This window comes from Pelodiscus sinensis, chromosome 9, assembly GCF_049634645.1.
Source record: "Pelodiscus sinensis isolate JC-2024 chromosome 9, ASM4963464v1, whole genome shotgun sequence".
NCBI classification, from domain to species: Eukaryota; Metazoa; Chordata; order Testudines; family Trionychidae; genus Pelodiscus; species Pelodiscus sinensis.
The window spans coordinates 33,917,379-33,932,930 of NC_134719.1; the positions used below are offsets into that span (position 1 = coordinate 33,917,379).

Consider the following 15,552-nt stretch of genomic DNA (forward strand, 5'->3'; position numbering starts at 1 on the left):
ATATGCTTAAAATCTTTCAAAATGAATACCATTCACTCCACATGTTGTGTTACCGAGCGGCAGAGGACTTGGTAAACTTACAAGGAAAAATCTTCGGACTCCAGATGCCAGTCTTTCTGATTTTATCCTCCAGGTGAGGGCCTGAGGAGAATTCAGTAGGAACACCACAGGCTTATGGTGAATGTGCACTGAGGAAATGGGACTCAAATGTAATGTGACCTGCAGAGCAAAAGAAAAATGGGTGACTATTTCTCTCCAACTATTCAAAACAAAATGGAATATAAAACTCTGATTTACTGTATGAATAACACGTCATCTTTACCTACATTGAAGTGTCTATAATTCAGCACTTCTAACCCAGAATTGATGGATTAACTTACTCCCAAACTGCCAGGCAGCAGCAGACCATAGACAATAACACAGTAGTGAAGAATTAAAGAGTTAACATTTATACCCTGAAGTTGCAAAGTTCTGCAAAAACGTTTAAGAAAACCTTGGTAAATGCTGATCAGAAATAGTGTGGGCAAAAGGTCAAACCACTAAGCTGATGGTTAGAGAACAAGATGATAAACCAAAAGCACTGCAACCTGCAAGGGGAGCTCAGATTTCTGATCTCTAAATGAAAGGGCTGCAGAGGTTGCCTAGCAAGAGGCCTGCACCTGCTGAAAATGACAAGGCTGAAAATCACGTCTGGAAAAACAAACAAACAAACCTAACCAAATGAAAACAAATCGACAAGCCCTCCCTCCCACCCCTGACACACAAGAGGAACAAATCTAGTAACACAACAAGAGAGCATTACACCAGCCTCAACCTTCCTAAAGAAGGGATTCCAACAGAAGTCTAGGCCTACAAGGGAATACAGAAAATAAACAGAATTTCTGAAAGGGCATGGAGAAAAGGTACAGTAATTACTTGTTTAACATGTGCCTGCTTAACACATTTTCGCAATAGCATGATTTTTTCTTTAGGGAACGTTTTTCAAATAACATGGCCATCCCCAAAACAACATGAAAATAATCAAGTGGCAGACTACTTTGTGTGGCAGTATAAGTTGTTGAAAACAGTGGTAATATGCATGAGTGGATGAATACACGTCATCACAGAGCTCCTCCGCTCACTCACGTGTTTATCTTTGTGTTTTAACAAACTGTGGCAATTTGTGTTGCTAGATATCTAATGCTGACGTTGATGACCAAGCACAAACAAAAAATTGACTTTGTCACCACCACCTGAAATGCAACCTCCACCTTTTCTCATTATTTTTAATGGAAAAATTGACCACACATAGCACGTTTTCGCTTACCACGAAAGATTTTCAGAAATGCATCTAGAGTGTTAAATGAGGAATGACTGTATAGTAAATAGACGTAAATTACAATATAATAGGCTTTATATACAACCCTCTTTGTTCCCTGCAGGTCTAAAGAAATAAAGTAACAAAGAATTATTTATTATCAACAGGCTAGGAACACAGCCAGGACTCTGTTCTTTCTAGGGAAAATAACAATAGCAGCACACCTCAACATGTGTCTCTCTCAAGGTGGCCCCACAAGACACTTAAAGGCAAGATGAAAGACCTCCATGGCTATCAATGGGAGGGGCGGCCCAAGCAGTGACTCTTGTACATTTCAAAGGTGGAATGCCACCACTGTGCGCCCTTACCTCTCCCACGGAGCTGGAGCTGGGGGGGGGGGAGGAAGGGGAGACACCGGTTTTTAAGCCGGTTCCCCCAGAACCCACTTCTCTTCCCCACATTGCTGTCTCTTTCTGATAGAGGCAGTAAGGGTAGGGGAAGTGACAAGTCAACTAATGTGCTGACTATCCAATAAGCTTTTGCTTATTGGATAGTCGACTAGTCACATAACCACACAGATCACCAGCTTCCTCCTCTTCCTCCCAAGCCAGAAATACCATATAGATCACAGATAAACCTATAGTGCCTTCTGCTGTCTCTAGAGCAACAGGAGGTATTGTAGAAACAGAAAAAAGACCTTCTGATACCAAAGTAGCTCGTTGGGGGATGCCCAACATATTCATCTTGCTTGTTCTAGTCAATGACTAAGGAGGAGAGGAAATCCTGCCTTAACCTTTAATCATACTCACAGTCAAAGGGAAAGATGAGAAAGGCAAGCATAGCCAGCAACTAAGGGTATGTCTAGACTACATGCCTCTGGCGACAGAGGCATGTAGATTAGGCTACCCGGCATAGGAAAATGAAACGGCGATTTAAATAATCACTGCTTCATTTAAATTTAAATGGTTGCCGTGCTGGACTGATCAGCTGTTTGTTGGCTCAGCGCAGTAGTCTGGACGCTCCGCGGTTGATATCAAAGGCATTTGTTGACCTCCCCCATAAACCTCATCCCACGAGGCATACTGGGGAGGTAAAGAAAAGGATGAACCTCTCTGTAGACACTGATAGGAGAGGATAAGAGCAGCCAAAAGGGGACACATGAAGTGAATTGGGGAGAAGTTGTTATTTAGGGTTAAACCAAACCAGTCAATTATTAGTGATTTATCTGGACATTTTTGTGGTGGAAGGGCCCAAGAAAAACAAGAAGAAACACAAGAAGAACGAGAAAAAAGAAAGTTATATATCCTACAGGAAAGTGCCATCCATCTCTCACCAATGCCATCACTGTGAGACTATGATGAAGAGGAAAAACCTAAAAATTAGAAATCTTCAAAGAGATTAACTTATTTTTGAGAGATAAACAGACCATAGGGAAGCCATTAAAAGGAAAGGCTACCATTAAAGGGCCCCTTCATAGCTGCATGTGAACTTGCAAAACAAGTCTTTCATTGTTTGTTTTATTTCACTACATTATCAAATAAAAAAGCAGACTGAAGGCAGTTCACACAGGGCTTAAAGACTTAAAAATGAAGCAAGAAACTATGCATTCAATTAACTACATGAAAGCAGGTGCAAATATAAAGGTTAAGAAATTCTTTTGACTCGTCTAAGGTATATATCAACATATGAAAGCAATTTGAAACAGTAAATATTTTTCTCACTTCAATTCCACTAAACAATGCTCTGGCTCAATTCTATGTATATTTGGATCATGACAGCAGAAAGGAAGATACTTTGGAAATAGCATCTGAAGTAAAAAGGAATAGAGGGTAAGCAATATGTTAATAAGTATTGGTGAAGAAATTTGTTACAGTAACAACAGTAAGAACATAGCTACAATTAGATCCAAAACTTCCTTGGTCTTCCCCCTCATCACGCACTCTACGGAAGAGTTGACATGTTATGGCAGAAGAGGTAAAAATGTTTATCTTCATTCAAGCTAGAGATCTTCTCTGTTAATTTGTTCGAAGCCTAATTGATGGAGCTTATGCATATCTGTTGCTGTACACTGAAGTGAACTGGACAAGGGGTAAAAAAATTAAATTAGAAAGAAACAGTTAGCAAAGTTTTTTTGATCTTTTGCTTCAGATCAGATTATTCTTGCAATCAAAAGAGAGAAATACAATGACTAACAAGCTTTCTGAGCATCCATGATTGTTTGGGCTCATTTAGATTTTGCAGAATGACCAGTCAGGAAGGCAATCAAGAGATGCAGGAAGAAGGAAAAGTGATTACACAGAAGCTAGATATGCAAGTTCATTCTAAGTCAAGGTGGGTTTGTAGATAGCTCAAATGAAAGAAAAAAATAACACTTTTGTACAAAATGTGTGAAGAGAATAAAGATGAATATTAAAATGACTCAGAGGTGATTACCAACACGCTCTTTTGTATGGTGTCTGTAAACATTGCAGGTTGATTTTGAAAGAAAATTTGAAGTTCTCAAGAAAACTGGAGTCCTTAATGACGTTTACTTAACTCCTACATGATAGGTAACTTCAGTTAATTTTGTTAACGTTATTAACTTTGTTAATAAAAACAAACTCCAGGATGCAGCAAGTGGTTGCAGTGTGAGGGCTTTGTTTTAGAGCAGGTTGCAGAAGGTCCCTTCTCACAGATTTCGGTCTTTTACTAACACAGATACTGATTTTATTAAAAATTAGGGTGTTTAATTCCAGTTTGGTGAACTGTGCTCTGATTTTCCTTTTCAGTATAAACAAATCCCAGCAGATACCAATGTTTGAGATCTCTCTTATATGTTTTGGAAATTAATATTTTTCCACCGCACGGATGGATTTCCTAAAAAGACATCTTAACAAATGTTATTCAGTTAGCTTTGCCAACCCTCCTCTTTAAGGAGAATACACACTGAAAAGCACTGGGCCTGATGCTGAGAAGTGCTGAGCAAATGGGGACTGAGAGTTTTTGGTAGGATTGCCAACTTTCTAATAGCAGAAAACTGGGTGCCTGTAATAGAGGCAGCAAGGGGAGAGGGGGCAGGGGAGAGAGGGAATGCAAGTAGTTGAGTAGTCAGCTTGACTAGTCACTCACATCCCTAATATCACATCACCTTCATATTGATGCACGTAACAAAATCACGTGGTGGGACTGAGGGGTTCTGCGTGTGAGAGGGGGCTCAGGGCTGGGACTGGAGATGCGGGGCTCAGAGTTGGGGCAGGGAGGTTTGGCGTGCAGGACAGTGCTCTAGGGCTATGGCAGGAGGAGAGGACTTCCCCCAGCTCTCTCTTTCTACAGCAGCACTTGAGCTGGGGCATAGGTAGGCCACCCCCACAGCTGCCACTGGCCATGGTTGCCGGCCAATGGAAACTGAGGCAGTGATGCTCAGACCCCATGCCTTTGCACTTAGAAGCCAGCCATGCCAACAGCTTCCAGGACCCGCATGGATCGGGGCAGGCAGGGAGCCTGCCTTAGCCCTGCTACTCTGCCAATCAGACTTTTAGCAGGTCAGTCAGACGTACTAACTGGAGCCGCCAAGGTCCCTTTTTGTGCAGCTGTTCCATTTGAAAACCAGAAACCTGGCAACTCTGCTCTTGGTGCTGTTTCAATCCACCCATGACAACTGGCAGGCATCCCAGCTCCTATTGTATTGAAAGTGCAGAGCCGCAGCGGGGGTGGCTCCTAGACCCAGTGTGAGCTGGGACTGAGCCAGGCTTGCTCTGTCCCAGCTTGTGCTGGGTCCAGCAACTCCTGTCCACGGAGGGTCCCAGCGAGGAGATGTCACCTGCTGGAACAGCCTCTGCCTCATGGCAGCCTCCCCCCACACTGGTGCCTCTAATAGAGGCAACAGCACTGGGGAAGGGGGAGAGGGACGGCACTGCAGAGACTGGCTTTTAAGACAGCTCCCCCCCAGCACCGGCTCCTTCTTCCCCATATTTGCTGCCTCTGATACAGCCTACACTTATTGGTTAGTCAACTACATCCCTGGTATACCCCATTGAATGTAAAATATTTGAGGGCTGAATGTCTTTCTATTGCAGAGAATTAGTAAGAATTCTGACTATTTAGAGCCTCTGGGATTTGTTGTTCTGTTTTGTTTTCAACTGCAGATATCGAGGAACCATAAAATTGGTACAACAGAAGAAGCATTTGTCATGTTTTACTAACAGACCCAGCAAATTCCATCTTGGCAGTACCTAGTACAGGTTCATCGGGTAATAAGAAAATGTAGCTGCATCATTGATTATCAGTATTTAAAATTAGCTCAAACAACCATGTTCAAAACGAACAGCTAGATTCCATATAATGAAGTTCAAGTTTGACTCCATGTTAGATTTTCTGAAGATTTTTGCTTGTCAGTAAAGTTGAGAGAGACTAAAGAAAAGGGAAAAAAGAAACACATTGCTGGGGCCAGAAAGTCAAGGTATTAACTTGAGTAGATGTGCTATAAGAATTCTTGGTCATTATTTCAGTAGGTTTTGGTTGATTTTTTTTTATTCCTTAGTTCTTTACATCATCATTGCTGAATCTGGCTTTTCCCCACAGGCTTCTGCATATGGGCCTACATATCATACAGACACAACACTGCCATCTTTGCAATTATCATGTGGCTTCTGGCTGAGATGAAGGGACAGAGAGGAGTTATATAAACTATCATAGTCTTCCCACATTCCCAGAAGAAAAGGGCAAGCTGGTCCTTGGAAAAAGCCACAAAAAGTTAGCATTTAAAAAGGAACTTTTCACAAGTAAAATATATCTTTTTGCGAAAATTCTCTAACAAAACCAGCATAATTTTGCATTACATTACTATTCTCTCCAAACAAAACAAAACAACAAAACCTATCTGAAACTCTGACCTGGCAATCTCTTTACCCAGACTCAATGGAAATAGAGTGCAAAAAATGAACTTTTCTAGAAGACCCTGTGATTTTGGGATTACTGTCAGGGTATGTCTACACTGCAGAGTTTTTCTGGAAAAACATCTATTTTTCTGGAAAAACTATACTTACGTCCACACTGCTATTGCATTCTTTCGACAGAAAGTCGAAAACAATGGAGGTTTTTTTCCGACAGCAGTAAACCTCTTTCTACAAGGAAGAAGCCTTTTTCCGAAAAAGCTTTTTCAGAAAAAGGCGTGTGTGGATGCGGAAGAAGAAGTTTTTTCGAAAGAAGAGGCCTCCAGGAAAAAAACACAGGTGCCCTGGTGGCCACTCTGTCCACAGTAATCACAATTTAAATGCAAAATAGCATCCAATAAATGTGGACGCTATCTTTCGAAAAACACATCGCTTTTTCATTGCGCTTTTGCTGTGCAAACATGCTCTTTCAAAACAAGTTTTCCAGAAGATCTCTTCTGAAAAATCTTCTTTCAAAAGAAGCCTGCTGTCTAGATGGAGCCCCAGTTCCAGCTCTCTTGCAGAAGCACAGCGATCAGGAGGTCATTAATCTCCACATCCCAGCTAAGTCTATGGCTACGTCTACACTGGCCCCTTTTTTGGAAGGGGCATGCTAATTTTGAAAGTGGGAATAGGGAAATCCGCGGGGGATTTAAATATCCCCTGCGGATTTAAATAAACATGTCCGCCGCTTTTTTTCCGGCTTGGGGAAAAGCCGGAAAAAAAGCGTCTAGACTGGCCCGATCATCCGGAATAAAGCCCTATTCCGGAGGATCTCTTATTCCTACTTCCTACTTCAAAGTAGGAATATTTAAAGTAGGGATATTTAAATCCCCCGCGGATTTCCCTATTCCCACTTTCAAAATTAGCATGCCCCTTCCGAAAAAGGGGCCAGTGTAGACGTAGCCTATGAGTCTCCTTTAGCCCCTTACCCCCACCACCATTCCTCTCATTTGCCTTTTTCTTTTTTGGGGGGGGGGGCAGGGGGAAGCACGCTAATAGCTCCATCAGGTTTTAAAAGCCACATTAATTATCAGGTACAAGCACAATGGGATCGCTACAATATATTTAATTTAGATCCTGATCTACAGCCAAGTGTAATTTCCTATTTTTCTTTTGGGGAACACTCAGCAAATAACTTCTCCACTTGCCTCTCTTCTGTAACACTGTTTACTGTATCTTCCCTATCCCTCTGACCTACAGCCATACTGGATCATGTCACTCCCCTCTTCAAATCCCTCCACTGGCATCTGAAGTGCTTCTGCATCAAGTGTGAGCTATATCAGCACATTCAAATCTCTGTGTAAAACTCTTTCCCCTCTCTGCTTATCCAGCTTTGTCAAGCTTCTTCCCACTTAGGTTCTGCCAACCATTTCCAGTCTCTTTTGCTTGTCTGTTAGCTTCTTACCCAAACGCCTCCTCAACAGCATTCCTTAAACCACCTCCCTGAGCTCATCCGCATATATCCAAGTCCCTCTTCACAAACCACTTCTGCCATGCTGCCCACAATGAATCTAGCCCATGTACAGAAAGAATCCCTATTTGTTGCTTCCCTTCCCCTAATCTGAGTGCTTGTCAACGGTCCTGAGCTCCTCAAGGCCAGGCCCTCTTCAACATCTGGACAGTGTGTAGCATATTGTAAGTACTATGTAAATTAATAAAAAAGTACTTGACCATTTCAAATCATTAAACCAGAGAGCATTTAAGAAATATGTTAGCAGAAGAGATGAGTTTACTTAAGGATATTTTCCCTTCAAGCTCTATTTTCTCAGACTGAATGCTTATTATTATTAAATATTTATATTATGTAGTGCCAAGAAGCCCTAATAAGAATTGCAGCCTCACAATGTTACTCTGAATACAAACAGCTATGTTCAAAACCTGGTTCCATTGAAGTTCAAGGTAAAAGACCAGAATTTCACCCATGATGTCCTTGAAAGCATTAGGGAAGTTTCTGTATTAAATAGGACGCCTTAAGACGTGATAGCTCCACCCTTCCTTCTAATTTTAATTCAAATTATTTATATATTATATAAATGTTATTGCATTCTGCATCATAATATCTTAGCCAACAGAGTTATCCTCCATTTCAGATGGCACTTGTAATTTTGAGCCTGGGAGTCAGACAATATCAACATAAAATAAAAAGTGAATCATTAAATGTGGCGAAGTCATCTATTTCCTCCAGCCTCCTTTAAAAATGCCCTTTCAGTTCTCTTGGAATCCTAATGCACAAAACACTACACTCACAATGGGATAAATAAGCAAATATGTCCCAATATTCTCCTTTGATGAAGGTTTCATGTAGTTATTGATGTATCACTGTCAACATTTTCATAAACATGAAACTAACGTTTCTGGGAATGCTTTTAAATAACAGTCCTTTCAGTCAAGTCCCAGAAGCTATGCACTATTCTTGACGAATGTGTTTGCCTATCTTTGAGCCTTCCTTTGCATCAAACTCACTCCCCCAAGTAATACATTTGTTGGCATTAAAAGAATATTTTAGCTCCGGGGTTCATAAACTGTGGGTTGGGACCCAAAAGTGGATTGCATACTCCTCTTAATGGAGTCACCAATGCTAATGTTGGCCCTGGGCCCCACCAAGTCTGAAGCCCATGCCAAGCCTCCACCACCCAGGGCAAAAGCTCTCGGCTTCAGGTTAGCTGGCCGCAGGCATCAGATCTCAGGTGGGGGGCTCGTATGGGCTCAGTCTTCGGATCCCCGTCTTGCGGTTGTATAGTAAATGTTGTTGTCAGAATGGGGTCGGTCACTGTGCAATGAAGTTTGAGAACTGCTCTCTCATTCATGGACAAAACTTAACTTTAGGGCCAGCAGGGCCAACAGCCACCGTGGGCTTGAGAACAAGGTGTGTATGGGGAGCCTGGTTTTTCCCCCTCCAGACCTTAAAGCTGAGTAGAGTGCTGGGTATGGCACTCTGAAAGCAATTCAAAGGGACCCAGTACTCTTGATGCCATCGCTGCCACAGTAGCAGTGGTAGCAGCTGGGATCTCTGGGACCTTTTGAAACACCAGGCCATGAGGCAATTGCCCCTCCCAGTCCCAGGTCCGTGGGCCTGCTTAGGGCTACGCCAAAACGCATACACTCAAAAATGATGGCCAATTTATTTTTAAAAATATATATATTCTGTTTGGCAAGCGTTCCAACAACAAAATATATACAGGTTGGACCTCCCAAGTCTGGCACCGTCGGGAAATGAGAGCTCCTGAACAAGAGAATTTACTGGACCTGGGGAAGTTTCCTGCCACCAAAAGCCCATCGCATGCTGCTAGCAGACTTCCCCAAGACTTCCTGCCTTGCACCCCCAACCTGACTGGGCTGCTTGCCTAGCTGCTGCCGGATTCCTGGACAGCAGAGGCTCCAGCTCCTGTGGCAGGGCTCCAGCCTTGTGCATCCATGGTCTGGCTCTGGCCCAATGCTCCAGGGGGTTGCTATGGAGCTCTGGCCCAGGGGTTGCTGTGGGGCTGTGGCCCCGGCCCCGCATTCCAGTGGTTTGCTGTGGGGCTCTGGTCCCGTGCTGCCGTGGGGCTCAACTGCAGCCCTATACTCCCAAGGCGTGCCACAGGCCCAGCCCCAGGCTTCAGGAAGCTGCCGGGAGGCTCCAGTCCCACACTGCTGTGGAGCTCCAACTACAGCCATGAACTCCCAAGGACTGCCATGGGGCTCCAGCCCTGCACTGCCACAGGCTGCTGCGTGGCTCTGGCCCTGTCTCACACTGCCCCCAGCCAGGCTGCTGACCCTATAGGCCTGACCAGATGGCCCTCCTGCCCTTAGGCTCATGGGCTCTCTGGTCCAGGAGCATCTGTGGTCCTGCTGGATGATGGATGTCACCAGATCAGAAAATGCCAGTTTTTGGAGGTACAACCTGTAGTTGCAGATGAGAAACGATACATACAAATGTCTAGTTGTCAGGTTAGTTAGAATAATCATTTAATATATACTATAAAAAGCTTTAAAACTATTAAATATGAGTTCAAAAGAACATTTTATAGATGACACATATATCAAGCTGAAGCAGGTATTACCTAGCAAATAATATTTGTATGGGTATTTATGTATGTAACCACTGCCTATACAGTTTATAAAAAGCTCCTGCAAGGCTTCTATCAAACTTATACAATATCTACAAGGTTAAGACAGCTGCAAAGATTTCTGTTTCCCTGGAGATGATAGTTTCATGGAAATCTGAATATCACCACAGCAACCAAACTACAAAAACAGTTTATGGGCCTCTGCCCACTTACTCTGGTAAAGCAATTTGTACTACGTGAAAGGCTAAGGCACAAATGCTGAAAAATGATCAAAGTAAACACCGCTGTTAAAGTACCATTTTGTTTTGCTGACTTCAAGGCATCAAGTCACAGATTCAGTTTTGTTATGAAAGATGGAAGTCAAGTGCCAGGGATTTGTAAAGTTGAATTAACTACTCTAGAGTGAAGGTCTTGCGATAAATTCACAGTACATTTTCCAAAACAACCATTACAAATTTGTACTAATAGGCCAGGGCAAAAATATGCTCTTATATCATGTTACACTGCCCATGCTAAGACAGCTGTTCAGTTAAGCAGAAGGAAAAAAAAGGAGATATAAACCTCAAGAGAGTACACAGCATCACTTCAAGTCACAAAAATTGAACATGATGCACTCAAGGACTTAGATAAACATTATTACTCAGCTGCAAGTATGAAATTAATCCTTTTCCCTTTGACCAAACACAATCTGCAACTAAATTTCATTTAGAATAGATATATGGAGGAAGCATACCGCTTTTCCTTAGTTCTTTCTATACTTTGAATCCTGTTTTGTCAATTTTAAAAATCAATTATCCATAGAACACAAGTTATTTTTTGATAATATATAATAATGAACAAAACAAGGGTTGGTGAGAGATGATCAGCCTCTCAACATTCCACGGAGTTATACTATCCAATAAAACAGATTCAGTTATTCTACAGGAATTCATTTGATGAAACAATGCTGGTGCATTGGCTACAATGGAGTTCCACCAAGGGTGAATAAATCATGGTTTTAAAAATAAAGGATGTAGGATTACGTCATTTCTAGGGAACTATTTGTTTTTTCAGATGTTTGGATTTTTGTCCTCAGGGGACAGGTTATCATAATTTTCCTCCAAAAATAAAGAGAAAATATTCTTCAGACAGGGAGTGTAAATCCAAATGGCAGCCATATATTTTATCCATCAAGTATCAAAGGGGTAGCCGTGTTAGTCTGAATCTGCAAAAGCGGCGAGGAGTCCTGTGGCACCTTATAGACTAACTTCAGTTAGTCTATAAGGTGCCACAGGACTCCTCGCCGCTTTTGCATATTTTATCCAGATTTTCATCTTATTTTTGTAAAATTCTAAAGACACTTTACACTCTTACAAATATTGTGGATGTTACAAACATGAAATAAATAGGTTGTAATTTATACGTTTAGAGGACCGATAGCTTCTAAGAAACAGTGAGTGCCAAGCTTTCAAAGAGAGGAAAAGTTCTGCATGTGGTAGTTACACTAGTTGTATGTATCTGCACACACAAAAAGAAAAGTAACTTCATGTGAAATATAGAGATGTGAAAGGTTAACTGGTAAACATCACCCTTTAAGAGTGAGGCTTATGGTTCCGGTTAATCAGTGGTGGCTGAAGCAGCTTCCCTCCTGCCATGGGCAGTGGGCTGCACAAGTGCAGTGGGGCCCGACATAGGCAGGGGCTGTTCCAGCCATCCAGAGCAACCCTTGTCCACTTTGGGCTCAGGCGTATCACAGGCAGGGGCTGCTCTGGCCGTGCTGGATTATCTAGGGTTGCCAGATGGTTTAACCAAAAATATCGAACACCCCCTACACCAAAAAAAACAACAACAAAACCCACCACCGGGAAAAAAAATCTGTTGAGGAAAAGAGGGGGAGACCAAAGTTGTTGAGCAGTTAAGCAACCCAAAAAAAAATTTTTTTTTTTTTTAAATCAGCATGACCCCTTTAAAAAGGGGCATTTTTGCTGGTGGCCATTTTGTTTTTCTTTCCAGCCACAAGACAAGCCCCGGAGGAACCAGGTAAGTGGGGAGGGGGAGGTGGGGGTTCTGGGGGCTGGGTCCAGTTGCTGAGTGTGTAGTAGGGTTGCCAGGTGTCCGGTATTTTCGCCTCCTGGTGGGGGAGGGGGGGAAATCAGAAAATATCAGACATTTTAGGTGTCTGGTATTTTCTGATTTTTTTTTTTTAAACCAGACAGGAGGTGAAAATACCGGACTGTTCGGGTCAATATCAAACACCTGGCAATCCTAGGAGCATCCCCTGCTTGCGAAGGGAGTGGGCAAGAGAGGAGGGAAGGTGCTCCAGCCCAGCCAGGCTGGAACAGTCCCTCTACTCCCCCTTAATCAGTTAACCATCACATTTAATTCAGCAAATGTCACAAGCAAATCCCTAATGATCTCTTCTGGATTCTACAGAAAGAGGCTCAACCTGATCAAACAGCAGCTTTTAGCTCATTTCAACCTAGCATAACCCCACTGAAGTCACAGGAGTTAAACTGGGGATTAGTTTGGCCCCACATGTTTACCTAAGAAAACTAATACTATTGCATAATTTGCTGGTCCTTATAACCTACCACCTGGACAGAAGAACCAGGACTCTTCAAAAAGGAGCTGAGAAAACAGCAGCTTCAGAATAAGCAAGGGCTACATGACTATGACCCGGGGCCAATGCATTTGTTCCTTTCGCCCTTGATCTCTGCCCATTAGGAGACATAGCTACAAACCAGCAACCTATAAAAGTCTACTATTATTTTTATTAATAAATTTGTCCTGAAATAGTGCCTAGAGGCCAAGTTGCCACAGTATCAGACAGTGTTGTCTTCAAGTCGTCATTGTCAAGTCCCAAGTCGAGTCTCAAGTCTTAATTTAAAAAATGTCTAGTCACTTTTGTACAAGCCATCAATATCGGCATTTTCGGACAATTTTTCACGAAGTCGATTTGACAAAATTAGCAAGTCTCAAGTCGAGTCTCGAGTCACAAACAATGAACCCGAGTTGAGTCTCAAGTCGAGTCACCTAGGCGATTTAAGTCGGACTTGAGTTCAAGTCGTGGGACTCGAGTCAACAACTCTATCAGATACTGTACCAATTACAAGAGGCAATCCTGTCCCCCAAAGAACTTAGAAATCAAGGAGTCCAAATCCTATACATTTCATATTTGTTACAAACTATTTAAAATCTCTTGAGGATCTCTCTGTAATATAGCGTGTATCATGAACAATTCAGAGAGGAAATCCTGGCCACACTGAAGTGAATCACTAGGCTCACACTGACTTCAATAGGCCCAGGATTTCACCCCAGCTTTCACTTCTATAGCTCTGTGAAGGAAAGCAATATACTGAAATAAAAATATAATTTTCAAAGGGATCTAAGATCCGTTCTGAAAACCAGACATAAAAGTTGTCCTGACCCAACATCTGTTAGCACAGCAGCTTTACTTGTGATTCTCAAGCGCTGGTAATGTATTATGCATAAAACAAAAGCTCAAGTTTACATAATAGCAAAATATTATCTGTGACTGAAGCCTCTATCTCAGTCTCCCCTCAAGCCACCTTAAGGGTCTGTTACATCTCTAGAACAGATGTTCTCACACTTGGGGGCAAGTCCGTATTGTGGGACGTACAAGCAGTTTTAGGGGGAAAAAACTTATTTAGCACATTGTGTCCACAGCAATGAAATACAGCCACTCTCTGAGTTACGAACAAGTTACAGACCAATACTTGGTCCATAACTCGAACTGTTCATAACTCGGACCCCACTGAGTTACATGCGACTGCGCTGACTGCCTTTATGACCGCTCCATGGGAGCTTTGGTCATAAGTGCGAATGATCGTAACTTGACTGTTTGCAACTTGGGGAGCAGCTGTACTAGCAACGCCAATTCCTCCAGAGAAGCCAGGGCCTCAGATGGTGCTGTACTTTTGGCTCTAGACAATTCTGTGCATTATGACAAATGTCTGTGAAGCTTGCATAGCATTTTACAAAGTTGTTGCCCTCTACATTCATCTGTTAGTTACGACACAGTATACACATGTAATAGTAAGAATGGGCTACAAACACTGGTTCAGTTTTGCTCTTATAATAATGGATATTTGGCTTATTCAAGCAACAGAACCTTCCCTCCCCCCCTCAGCTCAAATAAAAAACAAAGAAGATGAAAGAGATTCAAGTGAAGCAACAACAACGCATATCGGTATGTGTACTGGGATGGCGGTGGGAGAGGAGAGAGTGCGAGAAAAGAAGAGGTAAATTACCGGAGACACAAAGAAAAGGAGCTCAATCAAATAAGTTTGAGAACCACTTCTCTAGAACTAAAATACTCAAGGTCAAAATCAGATCTGGTATAAGAGGATGCAATTCCAATAAACTTACATCCTCTTACACGGAGTCTCTGTTCAGATGCACCAACCAGCAGAGTAAAAAAAAGTCAACTGTTAGCAGCAGTTCAGAACTGGATCATGGAAAAATAGGTTTGGATATTGTAAGGAACATACACTATTATAAGTTTAATAACAACATGTACTATATTAAAACTGTTTTTCAGTACCTGGCAACAGTACTACGTACAACTAATTTTTAACAGATGTTTAAGTCTAACAGAAAGCCTCTCTCCTAAAAAGTTTTAAAGTTACCCAACAATATTGATAGGCTCTTACTTGAGGCAAAATTGTTCAAATGCAACGTCAAAGGGCACCAAAGTTAGCAGAAGAGTGTCAGAAAAACTGGAATTAGGAAACGTTCTCCATTTCTGATGGGTCTTGTTCACATAAATATACCTTAGATAAAGATTGTCAAATGATTTATCCTACCCCAAAGCATTTTTACAGCTGCAATTTAAAAAAAATTATATTACATGTACATTATTTACATAGATTAGCCAGACAGACATTAAAAGAAAGACCTTTTAAAGTGTTTCTTGTACTCTTGAAAGGTTATCCGTTGTTTCACCAGTGGGACAATCATTAAGGATTGCACTACAGTAGAAAGTTGTACCACTTTAATTGTGCCAGTAAAGCTAGCGATACCATCCTTCCACACCTTAGTGTGGACACATACGTACACCAGTATTAAAGTTCTCTGCACAGTATATTCCTTTTCAGGAAGAGGAACAATGATAGTGACATAAAGCCTTGTCTACACTTGAAAGACTGAGGTGGCACAATTGCAACTGCAATTGCAACTTCAGTGTCTACACTGAAGCACTACATAGGTGGACATGAGGATTTCTCCCATCAGGGAAGATAATCCACCTCCTGGAGAGTGGGTAGTGAGGCACCATCTACGCCAGGGGTTGGGT

At 42.1% G+C, this 15,552-nt stretch overlaps 1 protein-coding gene across 11 annotated transcripts in view; it reads right to left on the bottom strand.

The window, feature by feature from the left end:
- The window catches only part of TGFBR3 (transforming growth factor beta receptor 3), a 196,372-nt gene that overhangs the window by 66,898 nt on the left and 113,922 nt on the right, over positions 1–15,552 (bottom strand). For all 11 annotated transcript variants that reach the window (XM_075936518.1, XM_075936514.1, XM_075936523.1 and 8 more), the window contains one exon: positions 82–219. In XM_075936518.1, coding sequence (XP_075792633.1) covers positions 82–219 — 138 coding nt within the window. The remainder of the gene's footprint in view (positions 1–81; positions 220–15,552) is intronic.